At 36.9% G+C, this 21,930-nt stretch overlaps 4 protein-coding genes and 1 pseudogene across 5 annotated transcripts; 2 read left to right on the forward strand and 3 right to left on the reverse strand.

Moving 5' to 3' along the window:
* The first annotated feature begins 737 nt into the window (after positions 1 to 737).
* LOC116008994 (disease resistance RPP13-like protein 4) lies at positions 738 to 6,428 on the forward strand. 2 transcript variants are annotated; one of them, XM_031248724.1, is made up of 3 exons: positions 738 to 971; positions 1,096 to 1,182; positions 3,505 to 6,428. In XM_031248724.1, the coding sequence occupies exon 3, from the start codon at positions 3,535 to 3,537 to the stop codon at positions 6,175 to 6,177; it is 2,643 nt and encodes an 880-aa protein (XP_031104584.1). In that variant the 5' UTR covers positions 738 to 971; positions 1,096 to 1,182; positions 3,505 to 3,534; the 3' UTR covers positions 6,178 to 6,428. The 2 variants fall into 2 exon arrangements, with proteins under 2 accessions (XP_031104584.1, XP_031104586.1); XM_031248726.1 differs by having other exon boundaries at positions 738 to 967.
* On the reverse strand, positions 2,796 to 10,248 carry LOC116010104 (pentatricopeptide repeat-containing protein At3g12770). The gene is made up of 3 exons (XM_031249367.1): positions 7,334 to 10,248; positions 3,329 to 3,455; positions 2,796 to 3,139 (listed from the first exon to the last, which is right to left on the reverse strand). The coding sequence occupies exon 1, from the start codon at positions 10,246 to 10,248 to the stop codon at positions 8,371 to 8,373; it is 1,878 nt and encodes a 625-aa protein (XP_031105227.1). The 3' UTR covers positions 2,796 to 3,139; positions 3,329 to 3,455; positions 7,334 to 8,370.
* Positions 10,249 to 11,979: 1,731 nt separating this feature from the next.
* LOC116010105 (putative F-box/FBD/LRR-repeat protein At4g03220) lies at positions 11,980 to 13,752 on the forward strand. Its single transcript, XM_031249368.1, has 3 exons — positions 11,980 to 13,029; positions 13,138 to 13,323; positions 13,450 to 13,752. The coding sequence occupies exons 1-3, from the start codon at positions 11,980 to 11,982 to the stop codon at positions 13,750 to 13,752; spliced, it is 1,539 nt and encodes a 512-aa protein (XP_031105228.1).
* A 271-nt stretch (positions 13,753 to 14,023) lies between these two features.
* LOC116009020 (calcium-binding protein PBP1-like) lies at positions 14,024 to 14,636 on the reverse strand. Its single transcript, XM_031248727.1, has one exon. The coding sequence runs from the start codon at positions 14,596 to 14,598 to the stop codon at positions 14,266 to 14,268; it is 333 nt and encodes a 110-aa protein (XP_031104587.1). The 5' UTR covers positions 14,599 to 14,636; the 3' UTR covers positions 14,024 to 14,265.
* A 1,197-nt stretch (positions 14,637 to 15,833) lies between these two features.
* LOC116010106 lies at positions 15,834 to 20,680 on the reverse strand (annotated as a pseudogene).
* Positions 20,681 to 21,930: the final 1,250 nt, after the last annotated feature.

The raw sequence follows: 21,930 nt of genomic DNA on the forward strand, positions 1-21,930 counted from the left end.
ATGCATTATTTGTAGCTGTAACGTACAGTTTATTCCAAAATTAGATATCGATTTTGCACTACAATTTATAGAGAATACACCAAACACCAAAAATGATATAGAAATGGGAAAAAAAATCTGTTAAATAATGTATGTTTATTTTGGTAGAGTAGGCCGGATATTTCCAAACATCATACCAAAATGAAAGGACATGGTCTAATTTATCCAAGAAAACATAATGAGTAGATTAGATTGAACCAAAGGGAGTGAGTCTCATAGGGATGGGGAAAGGCCAGGAGCCCAATTGATCGAGAGGATGGTACTAAACATTTGGAGTAGTACAGTCCTCTTGGATGGAATTACTAATGACTTGTAATTCTTTTATTTCGAGTTTTTTAGATGATGAGATCAGAGAATTGAAACCTATAATCACTATATAAGATGTATATTGAATAAACTTTATTCTTGTGTAATGCCTCACAAATTATACATGCATGTGAGGATATGATGGTACTAGACATTAAATCTAGCTAATTGAGTGGATATGAAAGAAAACACCAAATCCTTAATTAATTAAGTGTGGCCAATCAAAAAAGACATGCATGCAGTTGCCAACTCAGACCAAATAAAAGTAGTAGAAAGTTGAGCGCAGCACTAGTACTACTACTACTTTACTCAATAATTTGGAGACTAGACTACCCATATATGCAAAACCAAGAGGGAGCCCGGCCATTTATAAATACAAGAACCCACCATATCCTAGGGGAATTTTACAGTTGATGATACGCCACAGAAAATGGCCAATTATTAGACAATATTATATATTTTTCCTCAAGAGTACAGTGCTGGCCTGGCATATATGAACACCATTTCATATAACCAGGCTTAGCTTGTTCACTCAACTACGTATATACCAATAATTTCACATTTGCTTATCAGATCAGATCTGCCTCTTCTCTTCTCTTCTCTTCTCTCCATCGGCTAAACAGTATGTATGTCATATATATGTCTATTTTTGTCTTCAGATCCATATGTGTTTTTCATTCATGCATGTATTGTATGTAATTACACAGTTTAATTGCATTATATTTCCTGTAATCTATTTTACTCGATCAGATCGACCAGCAAGAGGACAGCAGAAATACGCAGACATCAGCCATGCATGCCCGCCCAAAACATAATTAAGACAGCCGCGAGTGTCAGGTACTTACGTACGTAATTAACAACTAACGTAACTATATATGTTAATTAGTTTCTCTAAACGTACTAATGCCGCCTCTATTCCTCTGAGATCTAGTCTCTAAGAATATCTCTATGCATGCTTCCACAGCTAGAATACCCCTATGTTTGTCCACCAAAAATGGAGGGTTTTTGGATACAAATCTTTCATCAATTTTCTGTATGCATGTCTCCCTATATGAGTAAGGAAAATAACGGCTAGAAAATTTCTATCTACTTAAAAATGGACAGAAAATTAAAATGTATGAATACTTCAACAGGTTTGTCCGGATTCGAAATTATTGGACTGAGCCACAATTTTCCTTTCACCAATATATAATGAATGGAAAGATGAGGTGGACTTTTTCGTTTTCATAAATTATATTTTTTGTCACCTAAAGGATATTTGTGTTTAGCCCAATTTTTTTTTTTAAATGCTCTTTTAAAAGTGATGAGTTGGAGACTTGGAGTCCATATAGAAAATTGAAAAGGAGTAATGGTAAATATTGTAAAATAACAAAAAAAAAACATTGATAAATACATAAATGAAGTGTAATAAATAGCGTACCCTTTCTTCTTCTTTTTTCATCTATTTTTCTCCTCCTTTTCTTCTTTTTATTCTCTCCTCTTTTTTCCTTGCCTAAAAATTTTCAACAATTTTCTTTTTCTTTAGAAATTTTTTGTCTACCTTTGAGCCACCTTTTTAATTTTCGTTCACTTATCAAGTTTGATATTAAATCTCTATCCACCTTTCAATCCATTAAAATCTATTTCATCACCATTTTGAAAGAATATTGCTTGTGGTAAAAAGGACAACAATTTTCATCTACTTTATGGTAAATGAAAAAAGAAATGGTTAGAAATTGGTGGTTGAGTTTGTAGAGTGTGATTTTTGTACCTAAAGGTTATGCATAAGTTCAATTTTTGCTAATATCTTTTCGGTTGAATTCATTGCACAAAGTCTTTCTAATGAGATTTACAATTTACATTTAGTAATTAGCTAGGATTTTTTTGCCTTTTATTTAGATGCTAAATATACATTCCTACCCCACTTTATTTGTTACATATATTATTTAAATGTCAAACTAATTACTTGATATAGAATTTAGGATCAATTAAATTTTTAAACTTCAAAAGTGAACCATAAAGATTTGGAATAATTTTTTTGAAATTAATATAATTTGATCATCATAATGCAAAGTGGTGGAGCTAAAGGAATTAAACTAAACTATTCTAAATGCAACTAATGAAAGCATTGGATGCAACTACTTAAATACATAGTATAAGTTAAACTAATTTGGAAGGTAAGTTTAATCCCTCGGAAAGAAATTAGCTAAAGTCTCAGGTGCTACTCTAGTCATCACTTATACATATAAATTATTATAAATATATAAATTATTCTCATATTGTTAAGCTAAAATATCATAAACAATACTTATTAATTAATTTATTTTAACATATGCATACCCATATAATCATCTATACACACAAACAAGAATATATGCATATGTATAGATAATGATATGTGTATGTATATACCCAAATAAATAAATGTAAATATAATAAAATAAACATAAATAACAATAAGGGCATTTTTGTCATTGTAATAAAAAGGATACCATGGGGATCTTAGGAGTGAATATTCTCATTGCAACAGAAATCACCAATTCCATGGAATTGTATTCATGACATACATTTAACCAAACAAAACAATAGTACTATTTCATGAAATGCTTTTTTTGTTTTTTTAATGTATACAATCTAACCTATCAATAGTAACTATTCCACATAATATGCTAACCCTTAAATTAAGATGGGACATGAACCTATAACTTTCCGTTTGAAATGATTAACAGTGATGTTATCAAATCACAAGGCATTTGGCATGAAATGCTATTTGATCCCTTGTTTATTCCTGTGTACCAAACCGTCCAAACGTCGCCTAATAGAATAGGCACAAAATTAATTAGTATAAAAATTAGATTGTAGCCAATCATGGTTAATCAAGCCTCACACATAGGGATGACAATTTTAACCAATTTTGCGGGTATCCATCCCGCATGGTTTGAACTTTTTTGGGTAATAAGTGGCGGTGGGTTGAGGTGTGTTTTAAAAAATTAATCTCGCATACCTGGCCTGCATCCGGTGAGGAGGGATGAGTTTTAAAACAGTCCACCCACTGCGAGTCAAGGGTGGAAAAAGTATAAGAGTGGATTTGGTAATGAATGTAGTCACTCCGACCCATTGTCATCCCAACCCTGCAGGAAGAGAATTGAGTAATTAACTGATTACTAAACAATTTTGCAGGTAATAAAAAGTATAGAATACGCAGTAATTATGGATCCAATTGGGCCAATAGTTGGGACCGTTTTCAAGGGCTTGCAAGAACAAGTTCAAACCCAAGCTCAATATGCCCTCAACTTCAAAGATCAGTTCAAAGAGATGCAGACACAACTTGAACTCATGCAAGCATTCCTCAACGATTGTAAAGATGACAAAAGTAAGAGCCAAACTGTGAAGACAGCCTCAAAGCATCTGCGAGATTTAACGTATGTTGCAGATGACATTGTCACCGGCTGCCACATCAGAGAAGACTACAAGAGAACAATTGAGAGTACATTCTGCTTACCTTCTTGCAAGGAAGTTGTCTACCGTTGGGACATGGGCAGGAAGCTGACAGAAATTAACCAGCAACTTCAGAATATGCATAATATGCATAAAATGCATGAGATTCTTGACAAGGTTGGTCAGAAATCTAAGCCTCCTGCTCCTTCTAGTAGAAAACCCACCTGGCTAGTGCCACAAAAAATAGTTGGGCTAGAAAAAGAGACTGAAAAAATAACAAACTGGATGTTTACTGGCAATGTCTCATTTATTGGCATTGCAGGAATGGGGGGTTTGGGTAAAACCACAATCGCCCAAAAGGTTTTCAACCATAAGCAGGTTAAAGACCGATTTAGAAAACGAATTTGGGTTTGTGTATCTCAAACCTATGATGAGGGTGAGCTGGAAAGGAGTATCTTGGATATGCTAGGGGTGGAATATAAGGGATGCAATGAAGGTGAGCTGCAAACAAAAATTTCTGAATTGCTCTTGAAAAATAATACCTTAATTGTGTTGGATGATGTGTGGTCGTTAAAAGGTGGTGGTTGGTGGGCTCTGATATCAACCGCGTTTCAGGAAACAGCCAAGCATAACGGATGCATCATTGTCACGTCCAGAATAAAGAATGTCATAGAAAGTATGGCAAGACAGGGCTTTAACAACAATGTAGAAATCCACGAACCCAAGTTGCTGGGTAAAGTGGAAAGCGAGAAGTTATTCTGCAAGTTTGTGTTCGGCCCAACCAAAACCAAGTTCAACGGGTCTGAATTAGACAAGGTGGGGAAGCAGATTGTACACAAGTGTAATGGTCTCCCATTAGCAATCAAGATAGTTGGAGGTGTTATGAGTGGTGTTAAACCACGGACACCTGCCGAATGGATGAAGAAATGTGAAAAGTTTCGTGAAGTAATAATTGAAAAAGTTGAAGGCTCAGTTAATGTTATAGATTCATTGCAGTTGAGCTACGACGAGCTTCCAGATCATCTAAAGCAGTGCCTTTTATGTTTTGCAATTTATCCAGATGATCATGAAATAGAAGTGGAACAACTGAAGCGGTGGTGGGTAGGGGAAGGTTTTATTCGAGGCACGGAGACTCCAAATAAAGAAGCCTACAAGTATTTGTTGCAGTTGATCAATAGGTTTTTGGTTGAGGTTACAAAGAAGAGGGATTTTGATGGGAGAGTGTACAAATGCAAAATGCATGACATGGTTCGAGAAATGGTAATCCGGAATGCAAAAGATGATGGATTCTGTGATTTCAGCGATAAAGGCAAGCACATAGCAACGCCTGAGTCTCTGCATTTGGGTGTCACAAAGGACACATCTTTCCAGTCATTGATTAGAAACAAGAAGCTGAGGGCCCTTATTCTCACCACATGTGATTCCATTGGCTTCAATAAAAGAATTGCATTGGCAAAAGTGAAAACTCTCAGGGTTTTAGACCTCTCACGTCTAAAACTAGATGGGATTAGTGTGGATGACCTGTGGCACTGGATCACATCCCAAAAACTCCTTGCTTATCTGAATCTTCAGGATGTGGCAGACTTGAAGGAAATCCCACCCTCGATTCAAAAGCTTTGGGGCCTTAAGATTCTGGTCCTAGAAGGATGCAAAAGTCTCAGAAGCCTACCATCGCCAATGGCATGCTTTCCAAGATTAAGAGTTTTGGATGTTGGGAATTGTTCATCTCTTTTGTGGATCCCACAAGGTCTCTCTAAAGTGTCTAGTCTTCAAGAGCTCTTTGGATTCAAGATACCAAAAGGAAATCAACAAGAAGCCTGTCGACTGAGTGACCTCGAGAAATTGAAGCAACTTAAGGTGTTACAGGTGGACATAATGGAAGGAAGCCTGATTCGTGATGACGACTTGACAGCACTGGAAAGTCTGGAAAAGCTGAGGGTACTATCAATTAATGCCAATGGCATTACAGACGATGAATTGTTACAAAAGTTGAAGAAGTTATGTGTGCCAAAAGGTTTAAAACATTTGTATCTAAGGCGCTTCTGCCTAGAAGCTACACCAGCATGGATAAGTCCTTCTTCACTGCCCAAGCTGCAATTTCTTTGCATCGAGGACTCGAAAGAGCTCACCCAATTCAGCGAAAACTTCCATGAGGATGGGTGGATGATAGAAGGATTGTCTTTGAAGTTCTTGCCTAAGCTGAAGGAGGAATGGGAATGGTTGCAGAAGGAGGCAATGCCTCAACTAAGGTACTTAGAAGTCAGCCACTGCAACTCATTGAAGTCTTATCCTTATCACACAGATGATTTATATATTTGGGAAAAGCCAAGGGATGAGATGGAAGATGATAAGGAAGTAGAGCGCAATGCTTATGAAGAAGATAATGAAGAAGAATGCAATACCTGTGAAGATTGATGCAGAAGAACTCCAATTCAGCTACATACCAAGTCTTAATCATGAACCCCCACCAGGTGATCGATTGTTGCGTGTTTTCTGAAATAAATAATGCATGTTAGTGTGATGTTTTCATTTTCTTTCTATCGTGTAAAATGTAAGATGATGATGCTCTATTGTTGTATTTGCCATATGTATTTTTCTGTATCCAGATTGTGCATGTAAAACATCTCTTCTATGTCCAATTCTGTCTGAGGTTGCATTTTACACTATTTTCAATATCATAAAACTCTAATGCTACTGTTAGTGCTGTGTGTAGTTTTCAATCGCATTAAAAGCTAACACGCACTATGTACTACTACTGCAGTTGCTGCGACTAATTACACAAAGTGCATGTACAATTAATCTAAATCTTATATAAATCAAGTGAGTCCTTTATAATAATAAAGTCTAAGCATGCTCGTCGGATTAGCTTCACTAGACATACTGCATTGGCAAAAGTCAGGAGTCAAGGGTTTTGGACCACTCATATATTAAGCTAGAGAGCATGGGTATCTATGAAGTCTGACCTGTGGGTATTTCTGAAATAAACGCTGGTCATATGAATGACAAGTTCTGGGTCAAGGATATTGAGAGAAGATGGAAAATAAATGGACCGTCTTAAAGTACTTGCAAAAGTTTATGGAGGCCTGGGTAAAGCTGACTGATGCATTGCCTGCACTTAGGTACATAGAAGTCAGAGCAGAGCCACTGCAGCTCACTGAAGTCATTTCCATGAAACACTGAGGAATTAAATACTTGGGAAAAACCCAAGGCAAGATGATGATGAGAAAGAATCATGAGAGGAAGAATAACACCATGAAGCACCAATTAAAATGCAAGGAACTACCTATAAGTGTTCATGATTCCAGCTCTGAATAATTAGCAGGTGCCTGGCTAGTCAAGTGCTTATCATGTCTTTTATTAATATCATTCTTGCAAAGGGATGTGGTTTTCTTTCCACTAGGTTAATAATTAGCAGTGTGCAAAATATAATCTGTTAATGTATAATTTACATTCTGCTATATTTTGTAATGGTTTGCTAAATAATTTGTATTCGAGCTACTTGTATTAATGTTAGTGTATTGAGATTGTGTATGTACTGCATATTACATCTCCAGAATTAGAACTGACGTACCAGAGCAATTCCGACAATGAAAAGGCACTTTCAGATCTTCCTGTACAAAATCTCATTCACCTTCAACACCATCATCATCACCATAGCCATGCTGACTCTCCTGGCATATTCTTCTTTTGTTTGCTACAAAAGTCTCTTTGCTTTTTCTTCTTTTCTACTTCTATTCACAATCATATCTAGGCAAGGAGGTGGAGCTACAATAGTTAAAACAATAAGAGAAGTAAGGGATTCTGCAAATACAAGCAAATTCTAAAACAAACATAACAATGGCTAAGCAGTATCCTCTGGTTCTCCATGTTTCTTCTCAAAAATACCATGATTTGATAAAATTATCAAAGATCAAACAAGTTACCACCCTTCCTCCAAAGACCATAATTTACTATCCTATGACCATGTTCTTGATGCAAATTGCAAAGTATAATTTCCTTCCTATTCAACCACAGTGGTTATAGCATATTAGCATCTTAGTCATTTTTTGCCATGTCTCTCTGATTGAGAGAGACATATATAATAAGGGTATGCTCATGGTGATGTATATGGTTTAGATTTCTTTTTAAAAAAATTAATTTTGGTCGAAAAAATGTAAAATATCACTTATCCAATTAGTCATATACAATGACTCAATGTCCTCTCTTCCTTTCTGTAAGGAATCCCTCAGCTTGAACGTGAGTTGATGTTATATTGAGTATATGATTGTCCTGAATTCAACAGGAACATGCTATGAACACTTGGCAAAAGAGTGTTGTGACATGCATTCCAAGGTTACTTGTTTTATTTATCAGCAGAAGCAATCAAACATAATTCATTCCAAACTACTATATTACTCCATAGTTTGGTTGCTGAATGGCAGTTCACAGTGCCCTTAGGTTTCTCCTTATCCTAAGCATAGCCCCTGGAGTATTGATAAGCCCCATAAGAAATTGCTGTCTCTAATTATAGCTGCAGAGAGCCATGTCTTTGCCTTCCTCATCTAAATCATGCAAAGCAGATTCCTTATCTGGGATAAATAAAGTTCTCTGTAAACTCTCAAGCTTTTTTTATATCTCCATTGATTTAGGATGGGATTTATCTCCCATACAGAAAGAATTTAGCTTGCCATTGATTTCAATCATACTACATCCCTGGTCCTTAATCAATCCCTTCTCCTTCATCAACATTCTTACCTTTCCAACTCCATCCCACATATGCACCGAGGCATAAAGATTTGACAACTGCACATAATGACCTCGGTTAAGTGGATCTAGAGCAAAAAGTCTTTTTGCAGCATATTCACCCAGTGTCACATGTCGATGGATCTTACATGCGCTTAATAGTGCTCCCCAAACTGAAATAGATGGTTCAATTGGCATTCTCATGATAAAGTCATTGGCCATCTCTAAATATCCAGCACGGCCCAACAAGTCAACAACACAAGCATAATGTTGGTGGCAAGGTTCAATTCCATAATCTCTCATACTGTGGAGAAATTCCCATCCCTCTTGCACAAGTCCTGAATGATTGCATGCCATAAGGAGACCAAGGAAAGTGACACCATTTGGAGACACCTTTGCCTGTTTCATTGCATAGAAAAGATTAATAGCTTCTCTGCCCTGACCATGTGAACCATAAGCTACTATCATAGCACTCCATAGAACAACATCTTTATTTGCTGTCCGATCAAATACTTTGCGTGCCAAATCTACACATCCACATTTTGCATACATGTTAATAAGAGCTGTATTAACAACAACATCATTTTGGTATTCGCTACTAATGACATAATCATCCACCCATCTCGCTTGATCCAGTGATCGTACTTCTGCACAAGCCAGAATTGTAGACTGTATAGTCACAGAATCAGGTTTAATATTCTTTGCTATCATCTGATGGAAAAGCTCAACAGCATCATTAGCATGACCTTGTTTTGCAAACCCAGATATCATGGCATTCCAAAGAATCACATCCCGGTCCTCTAATTCATTGAACAAAGAATTTGCAACCATCACTTGGCCACATTTAGAATACATAGCTGTAAGGGCTACCCGCAAGTCCTGCTCAAACTCAAGTCCCATTTTAATCACCAGAGAATGAACACATTTACCTCCTTCCAAGTCATCTACATCAGCATAAGCCTTCAGAACATTAACAAGTACAACCCAGTCAGGTTCCACATTCAATCCTCTCATTTCACTGAAAATTTTCAGAGCATCAAAAGGCTGTCCATTCTGAGCATACCCTGAAATAACTGAAGTCCATGAAACAATATTTCTATCATGCATCCGGTCAAACAAAACACGGGCACGACCGACATTTCCACATTTGGTGTAAAATGCAACAACACTGTTTTGCACAAAAACAGCAGACTCAAACCCTAGTCTGTAAACCTGTCCATGAACAGCGCGACCCACCTGAAAAGCCGGTAAGTCACCGCAAGCCTTTAGAATGTAAGGTAATGTAAAGCAGTCGGGCCTCTCAAATACGTGTTGCATTTTTCTATACGTTTCAATGGCCTCGCTGTAAAGATCATGTCTTGCATACCCTTTGATAATTGCATTCCACAAAAACACATATGGTTCGGGAAATGCATCGAACAGCTGGCGGGCATAGCCGATTTCGCCGAGATTTGAACACACATGGATGAATTTAGTGAATATGAAGCCATTGTGATGTAGTCCGGCTACGTATAACTGGGCGTGGATTTGGCTTAGATGACACTTGTGCTTCGAGTTTTGAAGAAACGAAGTGTAGTAGGACTCGGGGCCGGTGAAGCTGTAGTAATGGTATAATGTATCTGAATTGCACCCCAAAGAAGAGAACGAAATGCGTAAATTAAGAAATGTGGCAGAAAATTCAAACGGGATTATAGAGTGGAGAAAGGAAAATGGAAGGATGTGAAGAGTTGGGAGCGACCGTCTGAAAGAGAGATTCAGAGCCATTTATGTTGTTTTCTTATGTATGATATGAAATATCATAAGAAGTAAATATGGTCATTTATGATCTTTATTTTGTAGAGAAAAACTTCAAATAAGAACTCTAATCAAGTCAATTAAGTTCTTAAATTTTTTAAAATAGTAATTAAACTCATTAATATTGTATTTTGGTGCACAAAATTCAAAAATCGATTAATGACTTGTTATTTATAACAGGTCACTAGGGTTTCGATCAAATTTTCGACGTACTCCAGCAATATTTCAAGCATAAAAATCACCAGTGATTGTAGAACAGTCGCCGGTGAATCACCAGAGAACTGAGAGAAGGCAACCAAACACCGTAATATAATTTTTAAAATTTATTCCTTTCGCGAACAGCAAACTAAACAATTCCCAATAGAATACTATTCCCATTATATTCCTTGTCTATTTCATTCTTTATAGAATAACATTTCTATTACCTTAAAATTTATTCTATGAACCAAACGTGCTGTAACTTTGTAAGAGCGCTATTACATTTTTATCTTAAAATTGCCCTCTAATTTAAAGAGCCAAACATTATAATTTGATAAGAGTAACTCTAACAATTAGTTAATTTTGTTATGTTTTTTGGCGAAATATAAGAGAAAAGGAAAAGGAAAAAAGAAAAGCAAATTGTTTACAAAACAAATAAAAATTATTGATACATGGTCCGCTCACTGCTATTGGTGCACGCAGATATGTTGCAGCGTTTGTTGTTGTTTTTTCTTATTCTTACGTGTCCCACAAAAACTTTACGTTCTACAATTTTTTCTGTCTAACTCTCTCTCTTCTATGCTAACAAAAAACTTTGCTAAAACCCCTATTAGAGACAACTCTAATTCATAAGCAATTTAATAGGATGTAATGCTTAAATAAAACACTCTTTGCTCATGAGTCATGAATATGCTATATTAAGGATGCCAAAATCCAAATTATAGTTGAATCAACTACTCATTCATAAATAATTGCATTACAAAACATATTATTTAAGAAAGAGTAATATTAAACATCTTTCTTAAAATTACTATAATATTTACTTGTTAATGTGTTATTATTATTATTATTATTATTATTATTATTATTATTATTATCATCATTTGGTTGACGAGAGAAGCCCAAGGGTGTGCGCCACACTTATTATTTATTTGTTTGATTTACGAGAAAGTCTGTATGTGCATCACACTTATTATTTTTTGTTTGATTTACGAGAAAGTCTGTATGTACATTGCATTTTTTTTATTTACGAGAAAGTCTGTATGTGCACTGCATTTATTATTTTTTTGTTTTATTTACGAAAAAGCCTGTAGTCCATATCTCAACTATCTGACTAATTAGGAAGATCATGCATACCTGACAAGTTCAACCAAAAGAGTGTTGGCAAAAATCAAACTTGTAATCTTCAAGTATTATAAGAGTCATGCCCTAATTACTTGCTCACCCGTGAGGAACATATGGTATTATTTTATTATATTTCTGTTGATATTTTTTTATCAACTTATATTATGAATTTACGATAAAGATCAGCGAATGAATTAACAGAAACAATTTTCTTTAAAAAAATAAATTGAACTATAGATAATATAGTTCTTCTCGTATAGTCGTATAGAGTTAGGATTTGGTTCTTTTGAAACTTTCAAACCCTAACTTAACTAACTCTAGAACTCGGAAGATCAACCTGATCTGATATCACCGGCGAAAAAGCAAAACTACAATTCAATGGAAACTAGATCTGCTAAGAGGAAAAGGCTGTTGAATCGAGTCCGCTCTTCACCGGACGGCGATGATCGTCTCAGTGATCTCCCCGATGCTATTCTCCACCACATTTTTTTCCTCCTCCCCATCAAAACCGTCGCTCAAACCAGCGTTCTCTCGAAGCGATGGAGGCAGCTCTGGTACTCCTTCCCCGATCTCGATTTCACCACCATCAATCCTTTCGCCAATGCGCCCGTCAAAATCAGCTCCACCGGCCGGAAAAAAGTGCATTCCTGGATCGCAAACGGAGCCGACTCCATCAATCAGGTTTTGGCTCTCCGCGACCGGAATTCCCCGATAAGAGCGCTCCGATTCCGTGCTCACGTCACTTTCTCCCGTCTCAACCGCCTAATGCGCCGTGCCGTTAAGCTTAATGTTCAGGAACTCGATATTGAGGTCGCGACGAACGATTATTTCAATTTCCCTCGGAGTGTCATTTCCTGCGAGACGTTGAGGGTTTTCAAGCTGAAATCTCGTTATCCTGGATTCAGATTGCCGCCTTCTCCGATCATGAAAGGTGGATTTCAATCGCTTCACACGTTATCCTTGTCCTATATCATCTTGTACGATCAGCCTTCGCTTCTGAATTTGTTCACGGATTCGTCTTTTCCTTTGCTCAAGAAGTTGAACCTCGACGGGTGCAACGGGCTAATGCATCTGAACGTGAGTTGTCGAGCGCTGGAAGAATTAAGCCTGGAGAATTGTTGCCAGCTGGAGCATTTGGATATTGTGGGATCAAAGCTGGAGAGGTTACGAGTGATAAGCTGCTTCGATTCCTATAGCAATGACAGTTTGGTTAAAATTGATGCGCAAAGACTGGAATCCATTTTCTGGTCCAACAATACCATCACTGATAAATGTTGTTTACAGAATTTAATATCATTGCATGGAGCGTTCATTGGCTTCTTCATCCTTTTCGAGGACCTCAGTGCGGTGAAGCTTCGTAGCGTATCCAATTTTTTGTCAGGGATTGCTTCTTCCCAGTGCTTAATTCTCGAATATCAATGTGTTGAGGTATTTTAATTAATTTGTTAATTATATATGTAGTATATATTCCAGTTCCGGCCTAAATATTATTGTATTCATTATATTCCTTCCTGGATTTTGTTATGTTGCATACAGATTCTGTCAAAGAACAATCACATTGCAGGTGTCTCGCTGTGTTGTTTCAGCAAACTCCAATCCCTGGAATTACACACTGGATTCAACAAGCACAACATTCCAGGATTAGCAAACCTCTTCAGGAGTGCTCCAGCTATCCACACACTCATAATCAAGATTATCAACGATCACAATGTCGAAAGAAGAGTTAGTTCACATCAATTTTTTTTTCTTTTTCATATATCCTCACCCTCTCAGATGAGACTAATTAGACACTTCAATTTGAATATAGCTAGCTAGGTTAACAGATTGCTATTGCATACCGAATTTCAGCCCTGGAACAGGGACCTATGGCAGCTATCTAGCACTGTGGAAGAGAGGTTCTGGGAGTCACAAAGTCAAGTGATGAAGTCCTTTTTGCAGCACCTAAAGATTGTAAAGATTCATGGATTTTCCGAGTGCGAGAACGAGATTAGCTTAGTGAAGTTCCTGCTGAAGCATGGAAAAGTGTTGGAAGAAATGTTCCTATACGGAGGATTTTCCAAGTCCAGAGACTCACTACACCGAGAAAAAATAAAATCTCAGATAATGGGGTTTTCTCGTGCATCTGGTAATGCTAAGATTGCATTTGACTAGTTAACCCAACCCAACCCACCCCACCCTAGCTTGCAATAACTTCATCATCTAAACAAAGTTAGTGATCTGATCGATTAACTTTCAGAGGAATTGGGTTTAATTAATATTATTTGAGCTGAGAACTATTATTCTGATCTGATCTCAACACAATTTTGTACTTGTAGCTCTCTCCGTCAATTGCATCTTATCTTCTGGATTTGGATTGGGTTTTCTTTCATATTTTTTTTTTCCTGTTTGTAAATTAAATTAGTTTACAGTAGTTTTTAAAACATTTTCACTAACTTCATCATAACTAATCATTGGTGTCGATTCTTATTGAGTTTTTACTAGTGCTATACAATGAAAAATATGAAAAATTTATTAGACTACTATGGTGTAGGACATGCTAGAATTCTCCTTAATATGTATCATATACATAAAAAACTGGAGAAAAAAAGGTGACGAATCAACAATTTGTCAACCTTTTGCATGTATGCAAAATTCGGTACCAAACCACGTCGTATGTAAAACAGTCTAATGCAGAGCAGTTTGAAGCCAGGCTTCAGATTCCTGCATGAGTTGAGGGCTCAATCTGAACATGAGCACACAAAACTCCATTTGATCAAGAGCTCCGTCGCCGTCCAGATCTCCCTCTTTCACCATGCTCCGCAACTCATCATCCTTTAAATCTGGGAGCCCAATAATGGCGGAGTTCTTCTTCAGGCTCTCGAAGGTAATGACCCCTTTGTCCCTGTCCATTAGCAGACTGAATCCCTTGCACAGCTCTTTGATCAGTCCATCTCCGCCAAGCTTATCGGCCATCATCGGCAGCATGTCTTGGAATTCATTGCCTTTTCTTCCTGCCATTTTTTTTCTTTGCTTTGCTACTCTGATCTAATCACCTAAATGGGAGCAATGTGAGTATTGGAAAAGGTATAGGTTTTCAATATATATAAAGGGAAGTATATTGGAGGAATTTTCCAGGAAAGAGATGAAGGACCATCCGGTTTCGGATTTTCGTGGCAATGAAATTGCCCATCTCCTTCCTAGAAGAAGCATTGGGACTTTGGCAGGCTGTCATGTCACCTTTCACACAAAAAGTCGAAATCCCTCACCCGGTCTCCCAAACCCACGACTAACAGAATTATAAATGGATAAATCATGACGCCTCAATGGTCCACCCACAAAAAGACATTATAGTCATTTAATCAAATTGTAATATACAAATTGGTTGATTATCCATTCTAAAAATTTCTCCGCAATTTACTTTCTATTCTCTTTCCACTCAATCAATGCATTTCACAATTGACAAGCACTTTAGCAAGTCGTCACGGGGCATTGTAGTTATTTAATTGAGTTGTATTGATGTTCATTGATCATCAATTTTAAAGAAAATGATTTATGTAATTTTTTTTTCCTCTTTTTCTTATATTTCACTCAATCAAATATAAATAAAGAAAATATATACTTTTGAGAATGTGTAGCTTTGAAATTTTAAATATCTTCTGACTTTTTCTTACACGTATTAATTACTTTATTTGAGATAGCAACAGAACAAGAGTGTTTTCTTATTCAGCTAAGCCATCATCCACAAGCCACAACAAAAATCTTGAAGAGATTAGAGATGCATAGTTAATGATGTTTGGTCGGAGTCCAACACGAGGAAACTACTAGAAGAAAGCGAGGAAAGAAAAATTCAAACAAAGAAGAATTTGAAAGCCTCCTTAAGGGCCAAGACAAAAGGAAATTGCTTGATATCTCATGCATTGATTAATTGAGTTGACATTTTAAATATCATCTTATATATCGTCTCACCAATTCATCATATATATAGGCTATGATCAAATAAGAATTATTGTACTCGTGCAAACTGCACAATCAAGTATTAACAATATTAGAGGTTGCATAATCAGGCATTACAAATTACACAATTGTAATTACAAAAATATCATCAACACTTTTTTTAAGGGATAAGGGTCAAATAGACCCTCAAATTATACTGATTTGTACAATTAGACCCTTCAACTTCAAAAAGATTCAGGCCAATTAGACCCTCAAACTTGTTATGTTGGAGCAATCAAACCCTCTAACTTATTTGTGACCTATAATTGCATGTCACGTAGAGTTCCGGCCAACTCCGGCGAACATTCCGCGAGTAAAACAACACCGGCGACCGTCACATTCTGCCGGAGAAGGCGACCAACCTTCTCCAGCAGTGGAGATGGCGACCAGTTGGTTGCCATCTTTGTCGAACGGAGATGGAGACCAAAGGTCACCATCTCCGTTCGACCAGAACGCGACAGTTGCTGATGGACATAGAATTCTAAAATTATGAATATAGAATTTTAAAATTGCGAACATGGACCCGCACCATAGCATAATTTTCCGTTACCAATATAACAAACCAAAAATATTAACATTTTCTTGAGTAACAAGGAAAACTCGTAACCATTATTCAAGGATATATATTTGATAAACTCAGCTACCGAGTAATAGCCTACAAAACTCTCATGAGAAGGCATGTTCAAAAAATTCTCAATTTATCACATTTTACATGTTCTGTTTACATACTATTCACTGGTCATACAATTCTTTCTTTCTTTAATATTTTTAATTATTTTTTTGTATTTTATAATACTTTTAATAATGTAATTTATAAATATATAAATTTTATACCTAATACTAAACTTAATATTATAAAAAATAATTCAAAATAACTTTTGACAAGCCTGATTAACATGGGACTGAGGGAGTATTAAAAACCTGTAAGAAAATAGAACTATATAAACATGCTTACTTGCTTACAGATTGACAAAGAAATATTGTTTTAATTGTTTTTCAAATTTTTCCTAGCTATCTGCCTTCAAGCACGGTAAGTGTGACTTCATTATTTGAGTGCGGCAAACCAGAAGGAGAAGAAGAGGTAGAGGGCACGCTTGTTCGCGGAACAAAAGCTGGTTGATTAGGTCTTGAAAGGCTCTCGCAGGTTTCGTTGTTAAGCATGGTAAGTACAGTAGGCATCCTAGGACGATCTTCAGGACGTTCTTGTACACATAAGAGGCTAATGTGTATGCACTTAAACACTTCTCTTTCGTGTTTTGGTTCAAGTGGAATCACCCATTCCTGCACAAACTCTCTTGTTCTTCCTTCCTTCCATAATTTCCATGCCTGAATAATATATCAAAAATAGTATTACTAAATTCGACTAATTAAATAAACAAATATTCCAGGCTAGCTTGAATATTAGTTGTATGTCTCATACTCACATAGGCTAATAGATTTGCAGATCCATCAGGGTGATAAAAACCGGAGCTTCTCCTCCCGGTGATGATCTCGAGCATGATAACGCCAAAACTGAAGACATCCGATTTAATTGAAAAGAGTCCATCCGATGCATATTCAGGTGACATGTAACCGCTATACATATATATGGCAGAATTACTAATTAAATTAGCTGGAATATGATATTTTGAATTTGAAGGAGGTGATTAAATTTGTTTTAATTTACTCACTATGTTCCAGCAACTTTGATGGTTTTGACTGCTTCTGTTTTTTTCCCTTCAACTATTCTTGCCAAGCCAAAATCTGAAATTTTTGGGTTCATCTCTGCATCTAATAGAATGTTACTTGTCTTCATATCTCTATGAATAATCCGTAACCTTGAATCGTGGTGTAGATACATAAGACCTCGAGCAATTCCCAAGATGATGTCAAATCGCTTCTCCCAATCTAATAGCACGCTTCGTTCTTGATCTAATGAGGATTCATTGAAAAGAATGGTGCATGAATGCGCATGCATGTCAATTATCACAGCATGAATGCTTGAATTGGTAGTATTAGCTAGAAAAAGAAAGAGAAAGAGAACCAAAGCAGATTGCTGATAGAGTACTAACCAAAGATGAAGGTGTCTAGGCTCTTGTGTTGCATGTATTCATAGAGCAAAATTTTTTCTTTTCCCTTGATGCAGTAGCCCAAAGTCGAACTAGATTCCGATGTTGAAGCCTTGCAATAAGCTCAACTTCATTTTTGAATTCATTGATGCCTTGCGAGGATTCACTTGACAGCCTTTTAACTGCTATTTCTTTTCCATCCTGAAATTCACCCTGCAAAAGTATATCCATTGTTTGAAGTAAGCTGAAGTCTATGAATACTACCATGCGAGGAACTCTTAAGCAATTTGAAAATTAAATTAAAGTACCTTATAAACAGGTCCAAATCCTCCTCGTCCAAGTTTATTTTTATTTGAAAAGTTGTTCGTAGCAACTAATATGCTTTCAAAACTAAAGAATGGAACATCAATGCGTCTCTCATCGTGAACTTCTTCACTCATCAAGTATTCCATGCCTTTTATTTTACCTGTTATTTATTATATGATGATTAAACAAAATTTTTCATCCATAACCTTTCATTTGATATTAAATTAAAAGATGTGTTTCATTTAGGGTGTGTTTGGAAAGTAGTAAAATGACTTCTGAAAAAAGTTTTCTAAAAAATGAGTCATTTTCCGGAAAATGATTTCATTTCTAGTGTTTGGTTGCATCCTGAAAACTATTGTTTGGTTCATTTTTCAAAAAATGAATAGAAATGTATAATTATATATTTTTATAATTTTATTTCAAATATAAAAATATATAAACTAATAATATTTATTAAAAAAAAAAAAAAAAAAAAAAAAAACCAAAACCAAAACCAAAACCGTCGCAACTCTCTAGTTACCGCGGGAAACCAGAGCCGGAGAACTGCTTTTCGGCGAAAACCAGTCCGCCGGACGGGAGAGGGACGGATGTGCCATCCCTCTATGGCAGGAAGTGACTTCTGGACGAAAGTAGCCCATTTTTCGTGGTCAACGGAATTCATTTTCTGTTGGCCACATTGTCAGGAGCTTGCCAAATATCAACCACTCGAAAAACGATTTTCAGAAATCATTTTTTGGGTTACCAAACACATTAAACTAAAGCTAGCTTATTATGGTTGGACTACACATTTATATTTTGTATTATATTATATTAAAAAAACTTAATACTTGTCAACTTTCATTAGTTGAATCAAAGGCATATATATATAAAATGATATAGGAAAAGGAGCTCTCTTCTATTGAGTGTTATGTATACTGTTATCTACACCTTCTGATGTCCAAAACCATGAATGACAAACTTAATTGGCGGAAACTTTTTCAATTGATCGATACGACGTAGTAAATAGTAATCGTTATTTATTAAATGAATAATTACCTTCTTGTTTGACTTTTCTCCTTGTGTAACAAATGTAGGTAAAGATGCATGCCACTAGAAGCAAAGAAGCCAACGTGACAGGTATTATAACTTTCAACTTCCCTGCAGATACCTTGTTTTGATTTTGATCTGTTGAAATGAGAAGGAGGAAACATGAAACTTACACTAGCATTTGGATTGGTCAAATGAGAACTTGCATATAAACTGCTAGGATCAATCACTTACCACTTTGCCACAAGTTATATATAATTCGTAATGGAGGTGTAACTTACATTTTCTAGAGGCAGATCAGAGTGCTGGACTTGACCCTTCAGGCCTCCGCCCAATAATCCCCAACCATCAAATGCTCGGCTGTACTTGACTCTTTACTGGCTTGCGCACAACAAAAACTGAGCTAAAGAAACATGCATGCATGCATTCTTATTACCTTGGACAAAAAATTCAGACGCAGCAAGCCTGATATAGATCGTGCTTCCATTACTGTTGTCTTTAGACAGATTGAGAAGCTCTCCATCCCAGTGCGAACAACCACCATTCCTATCATCATAAGCATAGGCATTACAAGAGCAATTCCTTAGACATGCTGATTCACATTCGGTTGTACTCCCAACTGTCATGTTTCGAGGATGTCTAGGTAATCTCGTATTCGTTACCATCCTAAACTTGTCCTCCTGGGAATTAGCAGTTCCGGTGGCATTACCACACTGCAAATCCGCTATTCTCACGCACCCATCGGTAAAAACATTCAACCCCCAATCTTTGTCTGATTTACGCCGGAATCCGGGCAAACAATCACATAAGGAAGTGGAGTTATCATTGCACATACCAAACGGCCCGCAAAAAGCGGGAACATCACACTGCTTCTCCGGTTTAAGAAACAAGATGTTCCACGCCTTGCTACTATCCAGCCACGTGTAGTGCCGGAGTTGCCCGGAGATATCAAGTACAAATCTTGATATGACTGCATCGGGGTTGAAGAAATCATAGACGAAGAAAGTCTGGTTAGCATTGTTGACGAAGGTGAAGTTGTATATGGGATTGGGCCTCATGTCCGGGACGAATTTGAAGAGACTCCCGTTGGCGGGCCCACTGGTCCAGTACCGGTCTGTCCCGTTCCACGTGGCAGCAAACTGCCAAATCTGTGGGTCCATCGCCAAGGAGTATAGCCCAGGAGAAGGATCCTCCGGGCTCTTCCATGACCGGAGGGTTTGCTTTTCACCGGTGAGTTTGTTGTAACCGAATTTGGCGCCGGCCATGATCGTTTCAGTTGGGTTATCAAAGCTTTGCCAAAGGGGTTGGTCAGTTGTATTGCCATCAATCAGGACCAAATTTCCGGTGTTGAGAAGAGTTGCCCGGACAGAATCCTTGGAGCCGCCGGAGGTGGCATTCGTGGACCAAATTAACCCGGCGGTGACGCTTACTAGTACCAGGTTTCCGTCCAAGATTTTCAAGGTGGTGGTTTGCATATCCACGAAGGAAATTGGAGTGTCCCTGTTTGCCACCCAAATCACGGTTTGGGGTTCAATCTTACTGTACCAAATGCCTGCGTAGTAGTTCGCAGACTTGCCCGGCGTGAAGAACCCCATCTCAAATCTTCCATTAGAAGAGACAATGGGGGTTGTTAGACTTAGATTATTGTTTACAGTGAGGGTTTCATCTCCAAGGGAGACTGGAGAATTGAAGAAGACACACAATCCTAAGAAGACAACAAAATACATGACAGTAGATGATAATTTACATGCTGTTTCCCATGACACTCTAGTTTATATGCTACAAGAAAGGGCTAATTGAGGAAGTTATATGTTTTTTAATGTTCTAAGCGGACATGCATTTAGAAATTAAAGAAGAGGTCGGTGAAAATTTTCTATTTGTAGATGAGCTGTCGATGTTGTCCAATATAGTTAAATTCTACGAAGTATCTATCCACATATAGTTGACCCGTTATTCCGAGGTTTTTTTCTTCTCTCCGGCTGCTAAATGCTAAGCTTCATCAATGTATCAAGTCAAATGAAGGTTCTGTGACGACAGACTTTTATGCATAATTTAAACCCAATTTAGCACATATAGCTTTGCGTAAATTATGCCACAAAAATATGCTCACAAGTCACAAGTCACAAGTCACAACGCATCCAATTACCAGTGAATCCCCTAACCCTAAGTGACCAATCAAGTTGGTCATGCGGTTGATTTGGTAACATAAAGTTACAAGCTCGACTCTCTAGTCTCTACCGAAGTGACCTATTGACCTTCTTGGTTTAAGTTGATCGAGTAGTGACTGCATGTTCCCCTCATCACTAGCTCAAAATGATAGATTATATATAATATAATAAATTAAAGAAAATTTTTTCTTACCCCTCTTAATTTCCCTAAGTAACCAATCAAACAATGTTATATCATAAGGAAAAATTATGAGAATTTTTTAAGGGTGATTAACATTACTCTTAATTAAAAGCGAAATAAATTTAAATATTCATTGAGCAAATACCAACTTTAGCTCTGTTTTTAGAGACTAATGACTTAGGGTAGCTAGGGTTTGACTTTCACAATAAACATTTTTAGAGATATTTGATGCATAATTCTCATTTTCTTAAAGATTTACATTCTCCTTCTCATTCTAAGGGTTGTTGTTATTGGTGCATTAAAAAAATTCATTTAAATTGGGTATCCCCTCCCCCAGTTAGTTGGTGATGAATTATTCTTCAATTCCATTCTTTAATATTTCTCTTGATACCATAAGATCATACATAGTAGAGAAATTTATTTATTTTGAGATACTGGGGGAGGGGATACCCAAACGGAACTAGTGCATCTGCTTGATCACCACTAGTGCATTAAAGAATTGGATCCAGGAACATCCTTTTCTCATAGCAATCTTGGCTACTTGCTAGCCTATCTGGCGCAGAGTTAGCATCTCGGGGGGTATAAGATATGTTAACCACCCAATCTCTACAGTTTTGAAGTCCTCCAG

The sequence above is a fragment of the Ipomoea triloba genome, chromosome 2 (genome assembly GCF_003576645.1).
Source record: "Ipomoea triloba cultivar NCNSP0323 chromosome 2, ASM357664v1".
NCBI lineage: Eukaryota > Viridiplantae > Streptophyta > Magnoliopsida > Solanales > Convolvulaceae > Ipomoea > Ipomoea triloba.

Excerpts from the sequence above, each read along its gene's own strand:
- LOC116008994 (XM_031248724.1), top strand. The coding sequence starts at position 3,535 with ATGGATCCAATTGGGCCAATAGTTGGGACCGTTTTCAAGGGCTTGCAA.
- LOC116010105 (XM_031249368.1), top strand. The coding sequence starts at position 11,980 with ATGGAAACTAGATCTGCTAAGAGGAAAAGGCTGTTGAATCGAGTCCGC. Across the intron at positions 13,030-13,137 it reads TCGAATATCAATGTGTTGAG|ATTCTGTCAAAGAACAATCA; the intron begins GTATTTTAATTA and ends TGTTGCATACAG. Across the intron at positions 13,324-13,449 it reads ATCACAATGTCGAAAGAAGA|CCCTGGAACAGGGACCTATG; the intron begins GTTAGTTCACAT and ends ACCGAATTTCAG.
- LOC116009020 (XM_031248727.1), bottom strand. The coding sequence starts at position 14,598 with ATGGCAGGAAGAAAAGGCAATGAATTCCAAGACATGCTGCCGATGATG.
- LOC116010104 (XM_031249367.1), bottom strand. The coding sequence starts at position 10,248 with ATGGCTCTGAATCTCTCTTTCAGACGGTCGCTCCCAACTCTTCACATC.